General features: G+C 33.4%; 1 protein-coding gene across 2 annotated transcripts in view; it reads left to right on the top strand.

Moving 5' to 3' along the window:
- The first annotated feature begins 7,332 nt into the window (after window positions 1-7,332).
- The window catches only part of LOC100865249 (uncharacterized), a 68,501-nt gene continuing 48,752 nt past the window's right edge, over window positions 7,333-27,081 (top strand). For both annotated transcript variants that reach the window (XM_086908111.1, XM_086908110.1), the window contains exons 1-2: window positions 7,333-7,783; window positions 25,768-25,954. In XM_086908111.1, coding sequence (XP_086764237.1) covers window positions 25,784-25,954 — 171 coding nt within the window. In that variant the 5' untranslated portion in view covers window positions 7,333-7,783; window positions 25,768-25,783. The remainder of the gene's footprint in view (window positions 7,784-25,767; window positions 25,955-27,081) is intronic.

The raw sequence follows: 27,081 nt of genomic DNA, 5'->3' as shown, positions 1-27,081 counted from the left end.
TTTTACGATTTTAATTTTTATCGAAAGAATTCATTCGCTCGATTGTCGGGATAGCTTGGAAGAAAAAATGATTTGATGGTATGGACATATTACAACGATTTATGATTGATTTTCGTTTTTAATATACCTTTTAACGAATTAATTTATTAGAATAAATTTATTTAGAATAAATTTTTATAATCTTTTTATCCATATTGAAACGATCGTGTATAAAGTCAATTTTATTTTGTCATATTCGAAATATATCGATGTATACGTATAATATATATATACGTATTATAAACGTATTTTGTTTCTAAATGCATCTCTCTATAAAATTGTATATTTTTTTTCTTTTTTGTTCAATGCTCGAGGCTCATTATTTGTTTTCATAATATCGCTTTTTCAAGAATTTGAGAATTGGCGTTTTTTATTACGCTTCGACAGGTTTCGACAGGTTTAGACTTGCCGCGCGCGCATACACCCTCTCCCCCCACCCCTCTAATTCGTTATCGAAATAGTAACGGTTAATTCGACGGTTGGAATTTTCGTTAAAATTTTAGTTAACTCGTCTTGTGTTAATATCTTTTTAAAATAGAATTTGTGCTTTATTTTAATGTATGATCGATTAATTTTATTTTATTTCATATATATATTTGAAAATTCTTATTTTCTTTCGTACAGATTATTACTTGATTACTGATATAATTTGAAAGGCGGGAAAAATTTCAATATGGACGTCATCGCACTTTTTCAAGAAGTTTGATGTTTCATTTGCGTACTGTATGTATTTTATTCTATTTTTATTCGATCATTTTTATGATATTCTTTATCATTTCAAGGTAATATTATAATGAATATTTATAATGAACATTCACCATAAATATTAATAGTTTTGTATTAATAATACATATTCTTGTATATGAAATTTTTTTATTTATAAAAAAAATTGACAATAGTCAATCCATAGTTTTAATAAAAATAGCAATTTTTTTCTGAAACAAATGTTTGACAAAAAGAAAAAGAAAAAATATTGGAAAAATATTTTGCTTTTTTTTCTATATAGCCCCCCCCCCCCCCTCATTACTAATACAGTTTTATTTCCAGACAATTATTGTGATCGCGCGCAATGCGATCGGTAGATTCAGTGTTTGCTTCGTAAAAGTTTCTTAATATTTTAGAGCGCAGTCGCTCTAATTAAATTTATTTATTAATAATCGGAAAATTAGAGTCAGTGTTTGTTCGCCGATTTTAAATTAAACGGACGCGTTAATAGTTTTTTATTTTTTTTTTTATTTTTTAATATTCGTTTTCGATACAGAATAGAGTCAGTGTTTCTCGAAATAACCGCGTGCAATGCGGTCTATAGAATCAGTGTTTTGTTCGGTAACAGTTTTTTTTTTAAATATTTGTGAAGTGAAAAATAACTCTAAATAATTAAATTATCATAATTATTCGCGAAACTAGAATCAGTGTTTGTTCGTCGCCTACATTTTAAATCGACGCGATAGTTTTTTATTTTTTATTTTATTTCTTTAAATATTCGTTTTCGGTACAGGGTAAAATCAGTGTTTCTCGAAGGAATAGGGCAATCATCCACCACGCGAAGAGGTAATTATTTATATATATTTTCCATTTCAACTTTCTCAAATAATCAGTATTGTGTTTTAATTATAATGTTTCACGTTTTGTTACAGTTTCCAGTTTCTTTTCTCTGTGGTGACTAATTTCAGAATGACATCTTGGGCCACGACAGTGCAGATTCTTCGCATCTATTGGTGAGTCGCATGCATTTATGTTCCTCCGATCACTCAATCATGTCGTAGGACAAAAGGTCCGAATCGACACGGGTGATTGGTTGTATACGTAGATTTTTGCACGAGCACAATGACCGCGGGTATTTCATATCATTATACCCGTGAATAGTAACATTTCTTTCTTTGTGTTTTATTTATTATAGATCAGGATAGATCTTCTTGCACGTCGCGTTTCTAAGATGATAATGATAGTTAATATAATATAATATATCTAGTTATTTTAGTATTATTAATATGAATGATAAAAATAATTAGTTTGCACGTTTATAATTGAAAAATGCTTCCGTAATCATTTATAAAATGAAGATTTGTAAAATAACTATATGAATCGAACATTTACAAATAAAAACGAATATTCGAATAAATAAGAAATATTGAATTGATTTTAATTAAATCTCTCGTAGTGAAGAAGTCGGATGTCCTTCGACTTCGTTATATAACAGATAAAAAAAATATCTATTACACAGTAATAAAATTCATATTATCATTAGTTTGATAATAGACAATTTTCAATTTTACTTTTCATCGTGATATTTAATTATTTGACATTTTATAAACTTAAGTATGATTTGAAATATGAAAATATTTTATTTTCTCCGTAAAAAAAAATATATGAAATATTATGTGCAAGAAGATACTTCGCGACAGGTAGATTTCTGAATCAGAGCAGAAGTTTTGCACATTGATTTTTCATTTTCGAAAATGTGCTTTGATGAAGAGATCGCCTGAGGTTATTTTGATTAATATTTTTTTAATTGTTGTAAAATTTCAATTATTTTTTATTAATAATTATCACAAATAAACACATCTTTTTTAATATTTGTATTTTCTAAAATTAATTCTACTTTCTGAAATTAATAATTCAATAATTCATTAAATTTGTAGAGTAAATGATTAAATTTTTAAAGATTGAAATAAAATTATACAATTTTAGCCCGTTAGATTCGCACTAATTTTTTTTTTTAGCTCAGGATTTTCAGGTTTAACCCTTTCCGTGTTTATTGCCAGGATCTCACTCACGTGCCCAAGTGCTACTTGGGTGAGAGAAAGGCAATGGACATGATGACCTTAGTTCATAAGCTAATAAAAAATTTTTAGCGATTGACGATGGGTTAGTGTATCGTGCACGATGTATTTTCCACATTTTGTGTGTATGGTTAGGCTGTGGAATTGCATCGTTTCGTTAATCATCCTATACAGTGTAATTTGAAATATTTAAAATATTCACAATTAATCTCAACAATTTCCAACATTAATTTATATGAAATATTATAATTTTTATTTTCAAATTATGATAATAATGATATAATTTCCTTAAAAAGAGCATTTCATTAATAAATAATTAAAATTGAAATATACATATGTTTTTATCGCGTTTCACGCAATGGTCACTAGTCATCGTCAGTCGATTTCAGGAAAATGGTACGTAAAGTTAGAGTGTGCGAGTTGTGTGCCAAGCTCGGGTGTCGGAGGTGTCCCGGGACGCTTTCCCTAGTGTAGGCTTTTGCGCCCGAGTATTATGCGTGAGAATCGTGGAATGAATGTGTTGGTATGCCTGTTTTGCCATTTTTTAAATATAGGGTTAGGTAGGATAGGTAGTATACTTCTGGTGTGTCTGTTAATTATAAGTAGGTAGGGCCGGGCAGGTTGTCACAGTCTCTGCTCGGGTAGGCGCGTTTTCGCGTGGCAACTTGTTTCAGGAAATACAATTTGAAAAATCGAGAATGAAGCTGGAACGTACGAATGGAGCATGCCATTCGTATTTGGCTTTATTCATCGATTTTTCGAATTATCGCGGTCGCGGTCGCGAAATAAATTCGAAACGTACGTTGCGCTCGAGATTCTGCGCGTGTACGATCGATGATCATTAAGATCATTTGGTCGTCCATGTGCATTTAGCTTCCGCGATTTAGCCTTTTTTTTTTCTCTTTTTTTCTTTGATTTACGATCAGTGAATCTCGAGCCTAGATGTAAGTTTCAGCGGGCATTGCGCCCGAAGGAGGAAGACCGAAGAGGCCCGACAAACTGTCACGAAGAGGGCTGCAACGAATGATTTCTCATTTTTTGGATCTTTTTTTTGGGTCCAAAGAATGGGAAGTCATTGTTACTATTTTGTCATTGTGCTCGTTTTAGTAATATGTAGTATATGTGTTGTATCATATGGCCAATTGCATGCTGGCCCACCAATTCAGATTCAGTCATCATGGGCATCGCGATTTTTTATTAGTGTTGCGATCGATTAATAACGGGTTGAATTAGAATTGCCTTTTAATTTTCCTGTTTGCCTTAGTGTTGCGTTAAACCAGAATCGCGTTTTTATTAATGTTGCCAATTATAACATATCGCGTTTTTTTATTTGTTATAAATCGTTATAATATTTTTTTATATTAAAATTGTATTATTATTGATTAAATTCTTTACTTCTTATTAATAATAGCTTCGTTATTGTAAAAAAATAATGATTTCGATTAAATTTTTTTTAAAAAGTAGCGTTACGTTGATAAATTTCTTCGCGTTTGTTCAATTAGTGTTGCGAATATTGAATGCCCAAATTTCTTCCACAGAGATTGTGGAAATATTTATTCTTCTGTTCCTGAATCACCAATTAAGTGGCTAAAGCCACTACAACGGTGATTGTACGATAGCAGTCGTTAAGGAGACTGCACTCACTGGATTTCTCGCCATTAGTGTTGCGTTGTTGAAATTCGAGTGCATAGAGTATAGTGTTGCGTAAAGAATTGATTATTTTCGGGAATTTTTCAGCTTTTTTTATATATACATATATTTTCTTTTTGTTTAAAATTAATTAATCTTGCAAATACAATGAAGCACTCTTCGCGATTGATTTATAAAAAAAATATTAGTTCATTAGTGTTGCGATACAAAATGAACATTCCACTCGCGGTTTGCTCGGGTTCATATCGAGTGGAAAATATTCTTTTTTTAGTAGCCCTTCTGGCTACTGAATTCTTTTCTTTTTCAGCACCCCCCAGCACACATTCTACGTTTTTTGCATAGGTATGTTTGTCTTTCTCATTGATCAAAATTTATCCAATTTATTTCCAAAGTAAAATTAAATTTAAATTTTTCTATTAAATTTTTTAAAGTCAATAACGATGAATGTTCATTATAAATATATTATAACGTTCTTTATTAAAATTTATCTTTTTAAACTATTTCAAATCATAATATTTTTTCTTTTTTTATTAATCCTTTAAATAAGTTTGTTTCAGATATATAAACTTTCAGGAAGCGTCAATTAATAATTGGTGGTTCAAAGGTGGTACCGCATTTTCTTGAAATATATCAATTTTTGGTAATTATCTCTTGTGATATTTTATTAATTATTCGTAGTTTGGTTTGTTTCAGGATCATTGTGGAACTGCTCGAAGACATATTTCATATATCATTCCTTTCCCTTTCCTTTGATTTCTTTCCCTTGTTATTATTATTATTTTATATTGTAGAAGGGGCCCCTTAAATCTTAGATTAATTATCATGTATAATTGTATTAAGATATTGAATTATCACAGATAATTAACAGGTATAGATAAACAGGTTTTAGATAAATAATATTTTCATTGTTAGGAGAAAAATATTTAATTTCTATGTAAGTAGGAATCATATGAATTGGTAGTACCAATTCTATCAAAGTACTTTATTTTATAAAATTTTTATTAATCCTGTGTAGTCTTATTTGTTTCAGAGATCAGTGTGAAACCAATAAAGGATATTCGTATTTCGTACAATTCCCTTGATTTCCTTTCCCAATTCCCTTCATTGAAATTTTTCTAGTAGATAGACTCCCTAAACATATGTGTAAGAACTGCAAAAAATTATAGATTTAAGTAAAACTATTTTGTGTCAGTATTCTTTAAGAATCGTATTAAATTATGTTTATAATTAAGATACTTTTTAAATTTAATTAAGTTACTTTTAAGAGTAAGTTTAATTAAGTTTAATTAAGGATTCTGATAAATATAAGTTTTAGAATATAAGTAGATGCTTGTAGAACTGCTGCTGTAGAAATGTTGCTTAAAGTAGAATCTATTTGTAGATGCATGCATAGTAGTAGTAGAAGTAATTTTGGTATTAAAAATGGTGGTATTATGGTGGTGGTCGATAAAATAAATATGACTCTGTGTGAAAATTTTCTTTTTTGCTTTTATTTTAAACATCGTAATTATCGATATTTTATAAAATATAAAATATTGATATACGTACGAAGTAATGTATGTCATATATGTTTGTGTGTTTCATATAGAGTTATATATAATTATAATTTAATTTTTACTTTCAGGTTTAGATTGTCGGTTTTCTCTTAAAATTCCTTTTGCCGTTTATTTTGCGCAACGATCAACGTTCGAACGTTCTGCAATTCTACGTCAAAAGGAAGGTTTATCCTTGTATGCATTTGAAATAAATTTTTACGTAAAGGAGGGTGGATGGGATCGTGGATAGGGTGGGTCTCCAATTCGCAGCAACCTCCACGCGGTGAGACCTGGGAAATCATTATTATTTACTATATTATTCATAATCGTATCACAGATACGGTTGTAAATTTTATAGCCAATAATATGAGCTGATTGGCTGCGCACGCGATTACGTGGTTATTTAGATTTTTTAATCTATTGGTCTTCGTTTTGACTTTTAGATATCGTGAAATATTATCTATTAGCTTGTTCCCAGAAGCATTCATTAAGTTTAATATATTTAATTTTTCTGTGTGGGCAATGACGATTTCTCTCTTACTTCTTCTTTCACTTGCAATGTGTTATTTGCAACGTATTAAATGTTATTTATGAGAATTGTTTTTTCATATTTTGAATAATTTGATAAAGAAATGATATTTAAATAAAATTACTCATGAATATGATGGATGCGAGAATAGTTAGAGATAGGAATTGCTTTTTAGCGCCATCTCGCAAACGTTGTTAAGAAGATATTTGTGTCCATGAGTTTATCGTTATTACTCAGGAGATGGCACTTACTCTGAATTCTTACCCTTCTTTATCTGTGTTTTTTAAACATGTTTTCTTCAATTGTCAAGAGATGGAATCGACGATCATTTCTTTCCTCGTTTTAGAGTACTATTTGTTTTTCTTATTTTCTTTCTTGTTATCTAATTCACTGAAATTATGGAATTGATTTCCAAATTTGTTTGAAACTTTGCTTTCCGAAATTTATATTATTGTTAGATTTTAGAAACGATAGTATAATGTTTAAATGATTTGTTGCGAGGAAACGAGTTACTTATATTTTTGTTTTAAATTATTTTTAATATCTATTCGAATTTATGTATAATGTATTTAGTAAAATCGTTAAAATAGGTAACGATAGAATCATGGATAAAACTGGTAATAGTAGAAGGGTCGATAAAATAGTTAATGATAGAATTTTGGATAAAGTAGGTAATGATAGAATCGTCGATATGGTAGAGAATGATATATTCGCTAGTTTATTGTATTATAGCCTATTCCTTTCGCCATGAGACGCTATTCCTTTCCAAAACGTGTACGTACAACCACAGTCACGTAGTTTGCAACGGAGCATTTATACGGGTGGACTGTAACTAGGCGCTTTAGTCTCTTGTTGGGACGCGACGCGTGAGTATGGGGCATAGGTGCACCCCTAAAGGTATGAACGGTACCGTGCATTGAAAACAATCGTCGTGACGCGACAAAAAATTGCATAAACACTACGAACGTTTCATCCTCTATTCCATATTTATCGAGCTTTTGTTTCGGTGACATCGTACCGTATCGAAGTGAGAACTGTCAGTCCGCAAATGTCCGGTGAATCGATCGTGTAACACGCGACAACCCGAGACGATACGTACATTGTCGTCTTTGATGAAAACTGACAGTCTTGTGCGCCACAGATCGAAACGATTTTAAGATTAAATCGTTCGTCGATGCGACACTCGTCGTTGCGTGTGCCTGTCAGGGATACGTGAAAAAGGGTTTTCTTTAAGACACGTGAGAGAGGTGAGTGAAGAAAATATCTAATGTATATTGATTTATTTGAACTGTTATTGCGCTTTAGTTTTTTGTCCCGCGTTTTTTACTCGAACGTTTGACGCATAACGGTCGATCGTACATCTGATTTTATCGTGCATTTGATTAATCGTAATCGATCGTTGAATATTATTATTAATGACGATTTTAAATCAAGTATGAGAATGATTTTTGTTATTTCGTGAATTTTCTTCTCTTGTAGTTGTCAGATAATCGATGTAGAAATAAAATTAAAGATTTTTTCGATCTCGATCGTAGTGATAAGGTACGAAATGAATGTATGTTTAATATAATTTTTTGGACGTAATTGAATATAATTGTATGTTCGTAGATTATCAAAATTTTGATAGATCAAGCGTGATTTCATAGTGTCAGAGGACAGGTCAGCGATTTTTCAATTATCTCGGAAGCCGCAAGAAGAAATGCACGATAAGAAGTTTCGATGACGTTTACGCTTTTAAATACACATAATATACACGCGATCTTTTTAACGTGGCCATCGAAAAAGCCGCGAAGATGTCTCCGTCAAACAATATTTTTATTGATTTAACGCGGCAAATGTTTATCTTTGTGGTTATTCGTGATTGCTCGTCAAACAATCAATCGAGCGTTGCTTGTTTTAACATTGAGATAATTTTTCTTAATCAGAAACGTAAACTTTGTTTTCAATAGTGGCCTCAAATTAATTCAAATTATCCATTGGAAATGAGATTAAGAGAAGATTTGAAAAGCATGGTCTTAATCTAATCGCGGGTATTTAAAGTTATTTCAAAATCGTTTCTTTATTTTATTTTTATTTACCGCGTTATTATTTATATATACTTGATATTCCATTATTTTTTTCGATATCATTATTAATATTATCTTTGGCTTTATTTAAATGCGAACGATCTCTGTATTAGCATTTAAACATACAGTTCGTTAATTATCCGATTATTTTTTGGGGATAATATGAAAATCTCTATCGATACGTTATCGATACGTAATGCAATATTTCTTTCGAAATCGCCTATTTGATCGAATAACAAATAGGGACCAAAAGAATGCAATAATTAACGAGGAAATATTTCATAATAGAAAAAAAGAAATAAGAACAAAATTATTCAGCATGCCTAATAATCACTGTAATAGCGATTTATGTTATGTTAACATTACATATCCTTTGAAAAATTGTTATTGACGTCTATTTTTAAGTTGCTTTACCTTAAAAGTCTTAATAAATTTTCCAAGAGCGCGACGCTGACTCACCTGTCCTTAGCGCGTTTAAAAACACGCTTAAAAGGCAAATGAGGCGATTAACGTATCAATGTATGGCTAGGCGAACAAATAAATCCCGCACGTAATGACACTTCTTTGCAATGATGCAGCGATGATCTTTGCAGCTTGGATAGATAAATCGTGGATTCTCGTATGGAATTGTCGTGTGCTTTGTCTCTCTGGCTGCGATACATTGTATCGATAATGCGATCTAGGCTTGTGTTTCATTGTAAACAATCTATATCTATCTTTTATTATGGGATAATTTATCTTTGTCCGTGGTTTTATAATCGTACTTTTCCTTGGAAATTGATCGATCTTCTCTTATTTTGTAATTTATTCGTGTCTTGTTTTTTCTTTCTTTTTTTTTTTTTTTTCCCTCATTCCTCTTCTTCATGAATACAGACAATGCAATTATTAAAATTTACTAGAGTTCGGATTTTTCAAGTTTCCCCCTATATTTTATACCTTTTTCAACTTTTATTATTATTTTAAAATTTGTTTTATAAAAGTTCTTCCGTTAATCAAACTTATCGCACATTTAAATCATGAATAAAAAGGAATAAAAAAAAAAAAAAAAAGGAAGTTAAGTCGTAAAAAAAAAGTCGTTGCTCTTTAATCTTATTTCTTAATTTCTTCAGGGACGAATTTAATTTCCTACTTATACTTTGAAAACACAATAGTACTCATGAGTATTATCGTGCCTATATATTTAAATGAAAAATGAAAAAATAATTTTAAAAGATAATTTCAAAAGCTCTAACAAAAATAATGTAAAACTATCGTGTGTGCTTGTATATTTTTAAACAAAAGATGCATGTGTCACTGTTCATAAAAAAAAAACATCGTTGTTCCAGCAGTAGGCGAATTCATTTAATGAGGTTATCCTCGATATCATTGTGACGCATCCTCCGTGATCGTTCAAATCGTCCGACGATTAGATTTATTCAGTTCCATACGCGAAGTTCGATTCTCGAAGTTGTTCGACGCGTTTTGCAAATCAAGAGGACAAAGGTTCTTGTTGCGCGAACAAAACGTGAGAGATACTCGACCGATAATTCGATATACTCTCGAATATACTTGCCAGATGCACTTTTGCGATAATCGGGGAACGAGAGGATCTTTCGAAAGCTGGTTAACCCCGTGTAAAACGTGATTCTAAACGAATGATGAATAACTGACGCGTATTTGGTAATCTGCCGAATGTTGGAACGATTGGAATGTACGTACTCTTGAGTGATTTTATCCGATGATTCGTGAATTTTCGATCGGAAATCGAAATTTCAAACTTTCAAAATTGCGGAAAATTTAATAATTCTCAAAGAAATGTATACAGTTTCTTTTATTTATTTTATCAGTTTTTTTTTTTTTTCCAAGATTCATTTATCTCTATCTTTTTTTTGGATTTCTTTTATTTTAAAATTTTATCTAAAATTAAAGTTCGATTTCGTTCGACGCTTAACCAGCGTAGAAGGATTCGCGTCGGATTACGGGCACAATAGAGAAAGCGGAAGAGATTAATGGAATGAAAACGGAGAGCGAAAATTATAATAAATAGCGGTAATAAGAAGAAAGGAGGCGCCGGGTGGGCAAAGTAAGTAGACGTCTTTACGAAGATGGATGCTCTGCAACGGGAGATGGCCGATAGAGAGAGAGACACAGAGGGACGGGGCATTTGCATATTATGTCTTGATACACAGGTTCCGGGAATGCAAATAAGGCGGTTAAGAAAACTAGTAGGCAATCCGTGAGCGCGTAAACAATGGCGATGAAAATATTTGCGCGGCCAGAGGGAAAGTTTGCGTTGTTGGTAAACGCACAGTGATGAGGAATCAAACGATATTTTTCGAATGTAATAAGAATAAACTCGTTGGGTAGTTGCGATATATGTATGTAATGTAATCTCGATTAGAGACGTTTTCCTTTTATTTTGATTTTGAGTAAATAATTCGCAGTAGTGTATTGTGATGTTAGATAAGGAATTGTTTATCTTGTTTGATGGATATAGGAAATTTTGCCAAGAAAATGAAATAAATTGTCAGTCAGTTTAGATCAGTCATTTCAAAATTTTATTATTTAACATTTAGAAATTTGTGAACATTTGTGATAAGTTTTTCTACAAATAATTAGATATTATAATATCATCAAATTAAAAGTATATTTTTCTTCGATAAAATTGTAGATTATCGAGTGATAATTTTGCTTATCGATTATAACGATATTAGTCACGTACATAATATATAAATCTGAACGTAACGCGATATTTATATATAGATCCATGTGAAAAATCGATTGTAAATAACTTTGATGAAAAGATGTGGACAAAAGAATATAAGATAAGAAAACGCAACGTAAATAAGTTGGGAAGATACTTATTATACTTACGTAATGCACATAACTAACTATTTTATCAAATTTAATAGCGTGATGTCACATTTAAAGGAATGGTGGCACGTTTCTACGTTTGATTTTCATTTGAAACAATTTTTCGTGTCAGGGTATCGATAAAAATACACGAATTAATCTAAAAACGTGTCCGTCTACCTCCAGCAGAGCGCAACATAGTGTCGTGTGCGCATTCCAGCGAGTCCGGTTAAAAGTGAATGGAGAAGCAACTCATTCACAAGATTTTCTGTCGGTCGGTCGTTCAGTTTCGCCGCGGTGTGCGTGCCGGCACCGCGCATGCGCGATCGAACGTTTCTATGCACGCACGCACGCACGCGCAATCGCGGGATCGTGCGCTTGCGCACACGTGCACCTCGCACGCGCGCAAACACGCGCCTCTCTTCAAATAAATTCCGCGCGTGCTTGTTTCGCCTTCGTCGCGAGACGTCTATTTTCGATCCGGTCTGCTCGCTTCTTCTTTTTTCGTGATATTTGTCGGCAAAGAACGTCGTTATCTTCTCGTTGTTTTGTTTTCAAATTAGACAAACGATCGGTGGAAGGAGGGTCGAGATCGAAGGCAATTCGTATATATGGAGTTTTGATTCTTTTCTTTTTTTTTTTATTTGATCTTCCATTGTTCGATGTTCGAAAACGGAACGAAATTTGATACGTTGGAAACTTAAAAAGAGGAAAAGATAGAAATTATGAAAATTTAGATGTGTGTTGAAAATTTTTTTCTTAAATATTTCGATAGGTTGAAAAATTAAAATCAAAGAGTATTGATATTTTTACAAATATCATATTTAGAAAATTACGCTTTTTAGAAAACTAAATTAATAGAACTCACGAATTCTTTAAAAGAGTCGATCGTTCAATTTTAATAAAATATTCTCTTCTTTTTCCTATTTTTATCAACAAGCTCTATTAACCAGTTACAGTTAATTGCTATTAAAATTTTTTCCCCATATTGGAACTTTAATCGATAAGAAAATATTTAAAAAACACACACACGCAAAAATATATAAAAGACGATGGATGACATAAATAACTTTGACATTATCAAATCAAATGGTAGCTGTAAATCTATACCCCGTCCGCGTGTTTCTTAATATTTATCTTGACAAATAATTTATAGTGGAAACCACTATAGGCAATGGTATTATCGCCATAAAAAGTCGAGTGGCCAATGCGAATCGATAATAGCGATGGATTCCATAGTCGTATACCTGCTAAATTCGTATTTGTTTACCAGTCTCGATCGATCATTCGGCAGCGGCGTTCCAACAAGCTCCCTTATCGTGTCGTTGTATATTTTAACATTTTACCAGAGAATTTTTATCTTTGATTCCAAGCTGCCGAACACCTTTCTATTTTACAAAGTATCTTGTTCCGTCTGCATTTATAATGTGTTGTGTCCAATTCGATCACGGCCTATGGCTCACTTACTTAATAAAGACATTGTGCAAGTAACGACAAACTGTTATAGATTTCTATTGGTAGATATTTCTGGCAAGTATGGATTCCTGGAGATAAGTGTTTCTGTAGAATCGGGGCAAATGGAATTCCTGCTATATTTCCTGCTAAATTCCTGTTATATTTTCGCAGAGATTGGAACAGATAGTTTTGCGAAAATAAAAATTTAACTTCCTTCCAAACTGAAGTAGGAGAAGATTACTTAAGTAAATAGGCGAGAAAGTTTTTATAAAATTAGAAATTTAATTTCTACACGAATCGAAAAACAAAAAATCTAATAAAAGAGATTAGAATATAGAAATTATTTCTTTAAAAGACCAGAAACTAGAAATAAAAGATGAGAAAAATACAAAAGAAGAAAGATTTCTAGAATAAAGAAAAATAAAAATCGAGATGTTACGAAATCTTAAAATTTCTTCGGCCTAACCCTTCCTGCAAAATTTTCCATAGAGCAATGAAACGAGGTATTTAATCGAATTACGTCCCGTGAGAGAAGTTGCCATGCTTTACGCTTCTGACAAAGTCGTTAAGATCGAACTTACGATTCGCGCCTCCTATCCTTCTCTCTCCCTCTCCCTCTCTCCCCCTTGAATTTCTCTTATAGTCGTTTCAATGAAAACCGACTCATGCCACGGATCGATAAGAATCTAAGCGGTGTCGGTCGTTAAGAATAAGGACAGCTTTTGCATAATCCGATTCACGAAGCGAGAAACTATTCTCGTCGCGATACACTTCGCCTCGGAATTCGCGTTTACCCTGTGCCGCAACTGTTGCAAATTGCACTTGCCGCCGCGTTAGAATTTATAAGATTGTTGTGTGTGCGTAATTGTCGGTGGACCAAAGTGGTGGGTTTGTAACGAGGGCAATTGAATCGTGGAAGCTGGCTTTTCTTGCCTTCGAACTAATTCAGATCGAATAGTTGGATCGATGAAGAAGGTTGGGAAGAATATAAGGAAGTGTTTTAGGTCGAAAATTTTCTCTTTTAGAATTTCGCGATAGGATGTTGGAAATAAATTAACAGAAAAATGTATTAAACGCGCCGATCTTAACGCGAGAGAGAAGTTTTCGAGCAAAATGTTCGTTCGTCTTATATCGACCTAGTTTCTTAATATATTTTAGTTTTTATTTGTACGTATTTATACGTGGTTATTGTATTGGGGAAAAAAGTAATTAGGATGTAAAGAGAAAGAATGTTGAAATATTATAGAGGTTTGAAGGGTGTTAAAAGAAAACTATTTTTCCTTCGATAGTACGGAATTCAATTATAATATTTATTGTAGAGAATAAAATGTCATTGTTGAAAATAATTCACGATTGGATAGTAAGAAAGTAAGGCATTTATTCTACTATTGTTAGAGATCAATTCTCCGCCCACGGAATGATTCACTGTGGACCCGATCATAGGATAAATCGTTCTGGGTATGCAACAACAATAAAATTAGTCGTTGCTGGTTTCTCTCTTCGGACCAACAGTCCATCCATCTTTATTTCATCTGCAGTTAATGTGATCGTAGAACACAATTGGGAAGGTTTACTTTTAGATCAAAATAAATTCATAAATTGATATAGAAGAAGATTAATCAAAGCTCGTTCATTAAATTATGAAGTATGCTTGTATTAGAAGAATGGAAATAGAACGAGATTGCTTCAATCGACATTTTTGTATATTAACTTTTACGCTTACCTCTAAAACATCCTCAAAAGATGAATATATTAACATTTTATAGATAGAATTTTTTAAAAACTCACGAGACATCAATTAATCTTCTCGTTTTTCACAACGCGTCAATTATTGTATACGACTGTTTCAAAAATTATCAAAATTATGATTTCTTATTTTTCTATTAGAAAATTGTTTGAAACGATAATTCCACGACTAAATTCAAATCCTGAATGAAAATCTTTTTTTTTTTTTAATTTTCCATAACGAATAATCCCAAACAATTTTCATTTTGCACGCATATTGCGGAAAGAAAGATTAATCGTTTGAAAAAGTATACGTATAGAAGCGTAAAGATCGCGCTCAACAATTATTATTTCGATGATGAGATGTATCATATTGTTGCATATTCGAAGGGAAAATAGGCGGAGTAAGGATTGGAGGAAACGGCTAATACCGATCGGTGCGTGAACGATGATGAACGAGCATAGAAATGTTTCGGACGTTATCGCTATTGGACCGATACGGGCTCGAGATATATCCGCGACGTGTTCTCGCGGCATTATGATGCAGGCATTTGGAGAGCGCGGCTACGAGCCTCTGGGCGATTTGCATTCGAGGCGCATGCCACCGACGTACGACGAAACAGGTTCATTTTCTCGTCTCGAATGAATGAAATCGTTCCCTCTTACGACACGCGTTTCATTCGTGCTCCTTTTTTTTTTTTTTTTTTATATTTTACAATATAATTACATCATGCATATGTACGTACAGGCTGAGTGACTTTCCAACAATGATTTTATAATTTGAAAGTTTATATCGGTATAGGTAAATTGTAACTAGGTGCGGTTATTTAATAATAATTTTGTTAATGGTTGTTGATGGTTAGCATTAATAAATTATCGATTATAATTTGTAAATTATATTTATTATTACTAAGAACTTTGTTTCTTTCTTCTTCTTCTTCTTCTTCTTCTTCTTCTTTAATAAAGAAAGAATCGATATACAACGTGATCTTTTTTAGATCGTTTCGTATTTTCAAAATCTTGCATAGATAATATTTAGAATTTTAGATTTCAACAGTATTTATTTAATATCAATTATAAAACGATATAGAAGAGAAACAAATCAATGTGGGTTAAACTTCGTATCGTATAACTAGAATCTTCTTTGTTTATTGGGAGAAGAAAGTTTATGGTTACACGTTTACGATTGCGATTATTAGATTTTTAATTCGATGCGAGGACTAGAAAGTAAGAACTACTGTAAAAAAAAAAAAAAAAAAAAAGAAGGAAAAATAGCATATTAAATTGACGTAATAATTTAGGAAAATAATATAGTTGACAGTTGTAATGAAGTTTTGCGCCTCGAATCCGATTTGTTATCGCATATATTTAGTATCGTTTAATTATCGAGAATGGTTTAACCGATAGATCTGTGGTGTAGAAATGCGTCGTCAAGAGGCAATTTGTTTGATTTTATGATTTTCTGCTATTACATAAGTCTAGTCTTCGTAATCTTTCGTCTTAAAATTTTCTTTTTTTTTTTTTTTTATAGCTCTTCTCTTTTTCAAAATATTATTTTATGATTCAGGTTTTTTTAAAATTTTTCTTTCCGCGTTTTAAATTTTCTTTAAATTGTTATACTTAGGAATAGCCAAATATTCTTTATTTCATTGTACAATCCAAGTCTCAGGATTCTTTTCCACGTTTTACGTATTTCCAAATAATACTTCGTTTCTTTCTATCTCTCTCTTTCTTTCTCCCTCTCGTGTAACAATGCAAATTATTTTTCCTTCTCCTTTCCGCTATCTTCAATCTTCTTTCTCTCCTCCTTGTCATTATTCATTACGAAAAATTTCTTTGCCTCTTATCTTATACCACACCATTATATTTATACCATACCACGATCCATTTAAATTCTCCTAAAATACGCGTGTACAAGTTCTTTTTAATTAACGATAAATCGAATTACCAAAATTTGCAAATACGTTGATGAATTGCTTAACAACCGAGTCACGTATTCAATAACACCTTCTCGTTTATGGCACGATCGTCAAACTGGCATTATACCATAAAGATAATTATTATTACCGCATGTCGAACGGGGGATTACACGAATCGACACTCGGGGCTAATTATTCAAGATGCTTTTGCTCAATTCGAAAGATCCGAAAAAGCGGGGGAAAGCGACGGAAAAATTAGACAATCCATTCGCACGAACTTAATTGTGCGTTCGTTAAATTTGATCACGTATCACCTTTCCTCGAATTTAACCGTTCCTTATCCCGATTTCATACACTATCGTTAGATTAAACGATCAATTTTATCCATTTTTTCCTCGCGTATATAATCCGATAATCTGCCATTATTAATTGTTATGCAAATTCGACGTTCGTGATAGATATTTTTATTCATTTATATTTCGTTATTATTTATTCGAAAAAAATATCGTTGGTCTATTTATATAATATCTGACACAATTTTATATTTAACAACAACATCTTCATTCTTACCCATAATGATACATCGATAGGAGTTAGAACACATGTACGCATCACAAACACAAAGTTAAAAAGTGGAGAAACAAAATATCTAATAATATACTATTTGTACTTCGTCTTATCTCTCTCGCATTTTAAATTGCACGTAATTTTAAACGGTGATCGCGTGAGCAAGATTGGCAGCGAGGGGGAGAGGTGGGGAGGAGGGGTTGGTAGGTTTTTATTATTCCATTGAACCGCGCGAAAGGGACGGAATATCAAAAGGTGCGTGGCCCTTGGTATGAAAGAGCCAGTTCGTAAGTTTACCTACGTGAGCGTACTTTAAAGGCGTACTTACCTCGGTTGTAACGGTATATCGTGCGATGTACAGAACCATGAGCAGGCAGGTAGAGAGAGAGAGAGAGGGGGGGGGGGAAGGAAAGAAAGAGAGACGTGGAGAGAGTTCGTGGAGTGTATGCACTACGCCACTCGGCGAACGAGTGGAAGAGTAGATAGGAATAGGAAAACAGAAAATGAGAGAGAAACGTTGCACGATAAGTCCCTTCTTGTGCGTCTTGTTAGTTGATGAATTCTTTCTTTACCTTTCTTCCTTTTTATTTTATTTTCTTATTAATATTATTTCGCGTTATTTCGAAACAAAAAGTTGTTTTATTCAACTTGATAGGATTCGATTTTAAAAAAAGTGTAATCCCCTATTTTTTAGCTGTAATTTTATTTATGTAAATTGGTTATACAAAATCGCACAATTGTTTTCACAATTCTTAGATTTAACATGGAAACTGTATGGACGAGATGAAAATTAAAATTGTTATTCGTATTGTTTCTTTAAAAAAATTATTTATCCTATTTAATTTTGAAAATACTTACAATTTAAACACGGTATATATATATATATTAAAATTCTATTACTAGAAAATACAACGATATTTAGAATAATAATCCAATTTCATTCGATTTTCCCTTTTTTTCTCTCTCTCTCTCTTTGAAAAAATATTATATTAAACAAAAATGATTCACAACGATCGTTTTCAACCGCTTCGAACGATCGACGCCCGATTAAATCAAAAGTAATTCGCAGGGGAATTCAATTATTCCATTCACGTTAACAAGAAACTCCCGTGAAATCGAGCTTCCGAAGGAGATAACCTTCGCATTTCGAGCCGGTGATATATAACTCCCATAACTCGATTCGACTTAATCATATCCACGTTTTCCTTTTACCACGATCATTCAATACGTAATAAAGATACATCAAAGCGTGAGTGAAAATCGTGGAACGAACGCGTGAGAATTATTCCTCGTTCCTTTCCACGTAAATGGATTGCCTCTCTCGTCATTGTTCCTCCCTTGAGATTCGTGTCTCTTGGAACGAGTAATGAGGTTAATTGGGAAACGTAAAAACGAATGAACGGATGAACGAACGGATGAATGGACGAGGCGTTGTGAATGAAAACGAGGCTTCGTGATAATTCGTGCTAGATTAATTAGCATTCGATAATTTTTCTTTTTTTTTTTTTTATCCGTTTCAGTTTAATAAATAATTCTTGTTGTTCCTAATTTCGAATATAATTTGCCTCGAATCTCGCGAGCGTCGTGAAAAAGAGTTGAAATAATTCATTTTAGGGAAGGACCAGGGGGAGAGGAAGTTGGGCTTGTTTTTAAAGATGAAAAATATAAGAAATGATTAAAAGATTCGTTACAGCTTTTTTTTTTTTTTTTCGTAAATTTTGAAAATAATTACAGTAACGTGTTTTAGATAAAAGTTTAATTTCTCTGTCAAAGTTTAACTTCTACTAAAGTATTTTACTGCTTCGAAGTTTGGAGGCGAGTAGATTTGGTGAAAAAGTTTAATCTTATCTTTTAATTTTTCATCGAAATTTCGTTGTTATTTATAACAACGTTTTTTTTTTAACATTTTTCAAAGTATTATTACGATTTTTCCACGAGGTTTAAACTTATAATATTACAAAAAGAATTTCCTCACTTTTTTAGTCACATCGTTTTCATCCGACACGCTCGATCATTCGTTAATTACGTAGAAAGATTAAAATGTGATAGTGATTGACATTAATGGCGAGAAGTGAAATAGAAAATAAATGAAATTTTTGCTAAACAAGCATTTTGAATCGAACTTGAGTGATATTTGTTTCCATTTTTTTTTTTTTTTTCATTTTTCATTTTTTCTACGCACATATCTGTCATCTTTTTTTTTTCTTTTTTTTTCTTCGAAATATATATCCCTCATTTCTTTAATGGGATTTTTTACGATTGTATCCTTGGTCGTTATTTTAATTAACGAAATATCGAGATTCGGTGTAATGAATTTTGAAGGATTTTTATTCCATGTATATTTTATTATTTGAAAAAAAGTGAAAGTTTTCAACATATTGCGCAAAGAGAATATATATTTATGTAATATTAACCTATCAATTTTATTATTGTTCCCGCGTCATTTTTTTGTTTCTTCTTCTTATTTAAATTTTTGTGCCGATAAATTTTATCTTCACTTTCATAACAATCGAATATTTATAGCTTTTACTATTATATTATACTAAAACATTGTTTTGTCTAATTTATATATTTTTTTTTTTTTTTTACTTCGAGAAATTATTAAATTCAAATTTTAATAATTCATAAAGCGTACCAACCACTTGAATTCACCTTTTTCAATCTCTTCTGAAATAATAAGTTACATATTTGATATTTCAAATAAGCGATCCATCATCCAAATTTAAACTTTCCAAAAATTTATCGAGAGATGAAAAATTTCCACAAAATCGAGCCCCACGAATTCTCTCGAAATTAATCGGAACAAATAAATCGAGAGCGAGACTCGAACCCGGTTTATACCCATCGCTACTCCCATGGAACGCGCGTGGCCAAAGGCAACTGATTTAGCAACTCCCTCGTTTGGTTTCGCGATAACGCGCGCTAACCGTAAATTAGAGGCTAACCTTCCGAGCTGAAGCTCGTCCGTTCGCCTTTTCTTTCCTCTTCTCTCCCCGCTTTCTCGCGAGGAAAACTCGGCTCGATGCACCGCTCGGCTCTCTTTATTCCATTGCCGCGGATTGAACAGATATGATCGATTGACAAGCTGTCATTTCGCGTAAAAAGGTCTTGGAATACATTATCGACCACTTTTACGTTACGCAAAACGTAAGGTTTCCAACGCTTTTCCAATAAAGTGGAACGTGTCTAGAAAATGGTGTTTCTCGTACAATGATTTGACCATATACATTTTATTTTATCCCTTTATTTCTTTCTTTTTTTTTTTTTTTAATATCACACTTTCACAATCTGTTATATGCCTTGTCTTTCGCATCCTATATGAATCATCGTCACGAATATTCTAAAACTCGACCGATTTTTCCACGAAAAATTTAATACCAACCACGGACGTTAAATCACACGATGTGTGCAATTTACCCTAAGAACAGGAAAGCTACCGCGACAACGGGTGGCGATAAATCAGAAGAAACACAAAGTAACCCGAAAGGACGTAAGATGGAAGGAGCGCGCAACGATCCATAGATCATCGCGTCGCGGTGAAGGAAAATGGCGAGGCATAAATCGAACCTTTTATTACGTCCAGGTGTCGAGCTCGAAAAATGGAGGGAGACGGCGCTCCACTCGATGGAATCGCGTGGACGAGATAGGGATCGCGTTTTTCCTATAATCCACGTGAAAGTGTTGGCTCGCGTCGCGTTCGCCTGCTATGGCGAGATTCTCGAAGCGTTGTTGCGTTCGATTGAAATTTTCCAACTTGTGCTCGACGCTTTCCATAAAGGAAAATCGAAAGTTTTCGCGTGTTTTTTGTTTTTTCGCACCTCGACGTGGGAAAGCGAGATCGAGTTTCGTAATAAATGGATTTTTTCGAGAAAGTTGTTTCGAATAAAAGATCGAAGGATTGGCAAAGGAATGGCAAATCTCGAATTGTTATAATCTTAAATCATCCGGATTTCGAAATTGGAGAATTTATTGCAGTTTCTGATCTTCAATCGAAAAATTGTCAAATTTAAACATTCCTAGAATAAAAAGTAAATTGAAAGTTAAAGTCTTTTACTTGTTTCCGATGTCTTCGAGCCAATTTCATTTTGATCCTTTGAATTGCAGCGTCCATTCGAAGAAAGAAAGATCGTCCTCGTTTCTTATCTCGGTCACATTCTGATCCGAAATAATTCAAAATCATCCAAAAATCCATTTGCAGCCTCGAAAACTACGAAATATCAGAAGCTCCTCGTTCTTTGCCATTTAAGAGGGAAACGTCGGTAGAATTTTGTGGCTCGCAAGATTTAAACGAGGCGTGAATCACGCGATCCATGGGGAGACGATGCTTTAAACCCATCTTTTCCCAGTCTTTAATCCAGATTGCCGATAGAAGCGCACGAATCTCGCCTTTATCATCGTTCTTTCTCTCTTCTTTCTTTTATCTCGCTGCATCTCTTACCCTTTTATTCGTGGTCGTTTGTCAACACGATCGATAAAGCTTCGAATTCTGTGACTTCGATTCTCTTCGTTTCAATGAATTTTGAATGGAATGTTGATGCTGCGAGATCGCGATTAAACGATACGATTAGATTTGACTTGGGATTTTTGGAAATCGTTTTATTGGATTTGTTGGAAGGGTTAGGAATAGTTTATAGGAATAATTTGAGGATGATTGGGAATCGTTCTCGTCGATTTCGAGTTATTGCTTTGGAAATAAAAAAAAGTCGAATCGAGATTGTTAAAATTTCATTGTTTACTAATTAGTAATATTAGTGAACGATATTAGTATTTAGAATTGCATTAATTACACAATTGATTCCATTAACGTAGACTGAACGAAAGTCGTTTACATTGTTTTTGCAATTAGAATAAATATTGCTATAAATATTCGTCGTAATCGTTTCAAAGTATTTTTCAATTTCGAAGGTGTATAAAATCAATGATTTTTCTCGAATCGTTGTATCAAGATCAATTTTAAATTTCCCGGGTTAAAATATCACACGTATTAAAACTAGATAAACTTTATACGAGTGAAATATAACTCTCGTAAAATTAGACCGTTAAAATGCAAATCTGATGGAATTTATGGATTATCAAAGCTGAGTTATTGAACTATAGAAATAAACTGGAGCTGTACGTGTTAAAACTAAACTTATCATGTACGTAATTAATAGACTGGATTCTAAACTGGCGTGCCAGATCTCTCATTTATAAGAATTGTTGTAACCCATTGAAAATTATATAAAATTATTATCATTGCGAATCAATACGATATCCGTTTCTATTATTAAGATTAAAAATCAATGAGACCAGGATATAAATTACGTGTTTCAGATCGTTTTAAAATACTGTAAGAAACTAGAGCTGTGTTCGATCTGAGGAATAACGCGTCTAACGTATCGACAAAATTGAAACTGGATTGTAAAACCCTATCAAAATTATCAAAACACAAATCCAATAAAATTTTCCTTCCATTTAAATTCATATCGCCTATCGATGACCCTTTTATCAAACAACTTACAACCTTTTACGACACGTTCGAGTTTGCACAAATTTCTCAGTCGAGAAAAACGTTTGTATTCCACAAATTCCAAATAAAAAAGAATTAAATAAAAATCACACGAGAAACGAAACGTAATCAAAAATCGATATTTGCAAACATAGTATTATATCAAACTCGTCCATCCAACGTACAAACACCATCGATCAAATACCCATCGAAATTCGAGCCTAGATCTACGGGGGGAAAAAGAAACCGTCCTGTTTCGTTAACGCGTTCGAAAGCAAATATTAGAAATCCCGTATGGTGGGTCCCTCGTAATCGAATCGTAGTCTAAAAAGGGTGGAGGGTTAGAGAGCGTTAGAGAGCGGACTCGATGGAGAGAATCATCGTTTTATGAGAGCGATGGAGATTCACAAGGGTAGCCAGGGGAGCATTGAGCGCGATATGGCACGGGTTCTCGGTTACATTGTGTTTGGTGGGGTGGTTTGACCGGTATCGTCCGTTAAGGGGTAGAACACCGGCGGTATGGACAACGAGGCGCCCATTGTCTTGCAAATCCGAAATTTTATTGCTCCATGTGTCGCTTGCACACCTTTGGAATCGTTCTGGTCTGGGAAAATGATACTTTCGTTTTGGATATAAAATTTGTTGGATTAACGAACGAGGTGTGTCGATTGTGAGGTGTCTTTGACTTTTCGACAAAATTTGTATGGTATATTTAGAATGATTCAATGTTTGCAGTTTTTGAATCATTGGTGTAGAAGAGGCGTATTATTTTCAAAATTGTTTTCAAGTTTACATTCATATTAATTTGCATAAATTGGTTGGATATTCAATCGATCGTTTAAAAATTCTATAATCATTACCTTCTCTTTATATTCCTCTCTCCGCAATAATACTTGAGAAATATCCAATTCTGAGCTGGTATTGTTGTTTGAAATAAGAAAATCCTTTATTTCCTTTCGCGTTGCCAAATAGGAGGAGGGAATATTTCGTCGAAACGTTAAACGATTCGTTTAGTCACAGGTTTTTGAGTAAACACTATTAAAAATTAATTCTCTGGACGAGATAAATTATCGTATTACTGGTAACAATAGTATTTGTAACAATAAATTATTCCGGATGTTAATGATCATGGAAAGGGAAAACAAAAATTTTTACAATTTTTCCATTTTACTTCAATACGAGTCGTAAATTGGGTAAAGTTTCCGAAAGGTTAATAAGAAAGGTTAAGAATGGTTAGGTCAATGGTTGGTGGCACTTAGAAAAGCTCGTAAAGCTATTTACCTCGGGTAACTAATACGAAAATCAGATGAAAGGATTTTTACGGTATTTCAGCCAGCGTCGTGCTGATTGGCCGTTTCCGAAAACCAATCGGTTTGCATATTTTTCAAAGGTGTCAGTTTCTCTCGGTCGTTCGAACAAGACGGACCGTTCGAATTATTCGTGGCTCGTTTTTATTTATATCATCCTCGTGGAGCTATGCTCAGGTAATAATTGTTTAAATGATTATAAAATAATTTTATTCTTTTAAAATTCACATTATTCACAACACGATACTTTGAAAATACAGTTTCGTTCGCGATTGCAAAAGTTGAATCCTTTCGTGTTCGAGATCGATGTACGAGTTTCGTGAGGATTTTCTTTATTTTATGACGGTTGCGTCATTCCCAAGAAAAGTGAAAAAAGATTTTCCACGTATTTCTTTTGTGTACGCGTACGTAGTGCAAGTGTAATCGAAAATCAATATTTGTCACCGTGAATTCCCTTTGATTTTTCCTGCGGTCTCGAATCTATTTTTATTATACATTGTTTTTATTCCTCTGATTTCGATCAAACGAACAAATGAAGTTATAAAAGGACCGATTATTCGACTTGTGTTCGAGCAATTAAGTTATTTAAATATTCAGATTTTTTTTTTTAAACGATAAATAATCCGTGAGAACGATTCAACGCTGGAAAGATCGATAAATAAGATTGATCTTTATACGAAAAATTACCAAATTTATCCGACCAATTTATCGATAAGAGAGAATTATATTTGGTGAAAGAGGAATGGTCAAACTAATTTTTACTTTGCACAGTCGGATATTAAATTCTTAGCGTGTAGTAGGCACATATATGCTAAACCGCAAAATCCGTAACCGTTTGTATTCAATCAGTCACCACGACCCACTCGAATTCATAAACCAATCTATAAATAAAATCGGACTGAATTAAACGTTCGTACTCGATCCATTTCCAGTTTCGATGTAATAAAAATAAGTAGGCACGACGTGCGCGTATTATTTTAAATATTTTATTATTATAACCCCCTTTCACTTAATTAAGTATCTCCACTCTTAACTGAAAATAGATTTTCTCGATATATATCGAAAAGAAAGATTTTAAACGCGAGGAAGGAGAAAGATACGATCGATTCTTCGATATAAAATTAACCTTACGAATATTTAACATCTCGAGTGAGTTTTTTCGCGACACATTTTATGTTATATAAAATACGAATTAAAATACGTAGGTGACTTAGAAGCGATTCAAGATTGTTGAAACGAGATTAAACGCTGTTATTATAAAAATTATTCCATGGAATACGAATCGTAATGGTGAATTTTCTTTCCTTTTTCTTTTTTTATAATAAATAATTCGATATATTTTCCACTCGTCGTAACAATTTACATCGATCGGATAATCATATATCGTCGTACTAATCTAAATATTCGTGTTGCACCACGTCATAAGAGTAACACCTTGCCGCACTAAATGGATACGGTAAATTTGTATTACGTTTGTGTCTATGAAGTAATATCTTTGTTGACGTTAGTATCTAATAATACGTTGGCAAACTTGAAACATAATGTAAGTTTCAAAATCAATTCCTCTCTTTGCATTCTCACGTGTCGCGAAGATATGTGTTCGTAAATAATAAGAAAAATAATAAGAAAACTCGATTTCACATGGAAAGAATCGTTTCCTTTAAATCGTTAAGATTCTTTTTTTTTTTTAAACGCGTAAACAATTCGTATTTAACACGCAAATGTGCGTTAAAGTAACGCATAAAAGTAATCCACGAACGCATAATTTCGTATTTTTAATTTTTTATTTCAAACCTGATGTTTATCCGTTTCTTCCTTTTTTTTTTCTTTTCTTTCAAACACATATAATCGTGCGATCGATCGATGTTTCAGGTATCGAGCAGGCAATATGTCGGTGCTTCTGGAAGCGAGGTCTTACAGGCCTTTCAAGTCCTCGGAGGAGTATCTGATCGCGATGAAAGAGGATCTGGCCGAGTGGTTGAACGCGCTGTATCCGGAGTTGAGAATCAACGTTGACAATTTTATGGACAGGCTGGACACCGGCGTCGCTCTCTGCAAAGTAATAAGTGGCCGTAGAACGATTTATATATTTCTCGGAAGTATAAACTGGCGTTAAGTTAAGCGTCGACGATAGATTTAGATAGAATTTTGGCGAAAATTGAGAATCGTTTCGAACATTCCTGGAATTTTAATGGAAATTATTTTTTCTTTCACGCTGCTTCGAAGCGTATTCCAGCCAGCAGGAATGTTTCGTGGCATATAATTCTTGCAAATCTCCTTCTTCTTTTTCCTATTATAATCTGTCGCGCGTGAAATGGAAGAAAATCGAAAGTAGGTGGTTTTGCGTGGCAAGATAGACAGTTTTGTCTCCGTTTATCGGACGAAAGGGGATCTTCTACTCGTAATTCAATTTTATCGATATTTATTTCCATTAAATTCCGGTTGGCAGAGATTGTTCGAGCTAGGAAGTATAAAAGTAGGGGAGAGTTATTCAAAAAAAAAATTCTCGAAAGAAAAAAGAAAAAAAAGAATCTTCGAACCGATTGAGGAAACTTATTCGTAGAAACTTCTTGAAAATTCCGCGCGTGGAAAGGACGCATGCGACAAATGTAGACAGAGGCTGTACACGTAGAGAAACATGGGGTCGAGGCGTTAAATGGAAACGCATAGGAGTCGTGAAACGGAGGAAGAAGGATGCGTGTGACGTCGACCGGAAGCTGTTGCTTCAACGCCGCTTGAATCACGAATTCAGTGTCGGCGCGTGTGACACGACGAGCGAAAGAAACGACGAGCTTCTTCTCGTGCCCCTCTTCTCCAACCCGTTACAACGGGAAAATGCAGATGGATTGGAACACAGTTAAATCGTGTCGATTTAAAACGCGTTCTTTCCCAAATTGTTCCTCTTTCAAATTACAAGATTTCTCTCTCGATCCCTGAAATAAAAGAAAATCGAAAGGATGGAAGGATTGCAACAGCAGACCGGGGGGAGGGTAGCCTTGCAATCGGTATTTTTCCCGGCGAGGCAGTCCGGTTAAACGAATTCCCCTCGCGCGAAATAATCGGGGCCCACTCGTCGTTTCTCTCGAAGAGAGAACAAGTTCTCTCTCGTTGGCTGGCTCGGTTGATAAAGCGCAAGGCGAGCCGAGGGAATGTCGTCGAAGCGGAGGCGATCATTAGTCGGATCGC

This window comes from Apis florea, unplaced genomic scaffold (assembly GCF_048593485.1).
Source record: "Apis florea isolate Af1SG1 unplaced genomic scaffold, ASM4859348v1 contig_3036_pilon, whole genome shotgun sequence".
NCBI classification, from domain to species: domain Eukaryota; kingdom Metazoa; phylum Arthropoda; class Insecta; order Hymenoptera; family Apidae; genus Apis; species Apis florea.
This window is presented reverse-complemented; position numbering and strand designations above follow the sequence as displayed.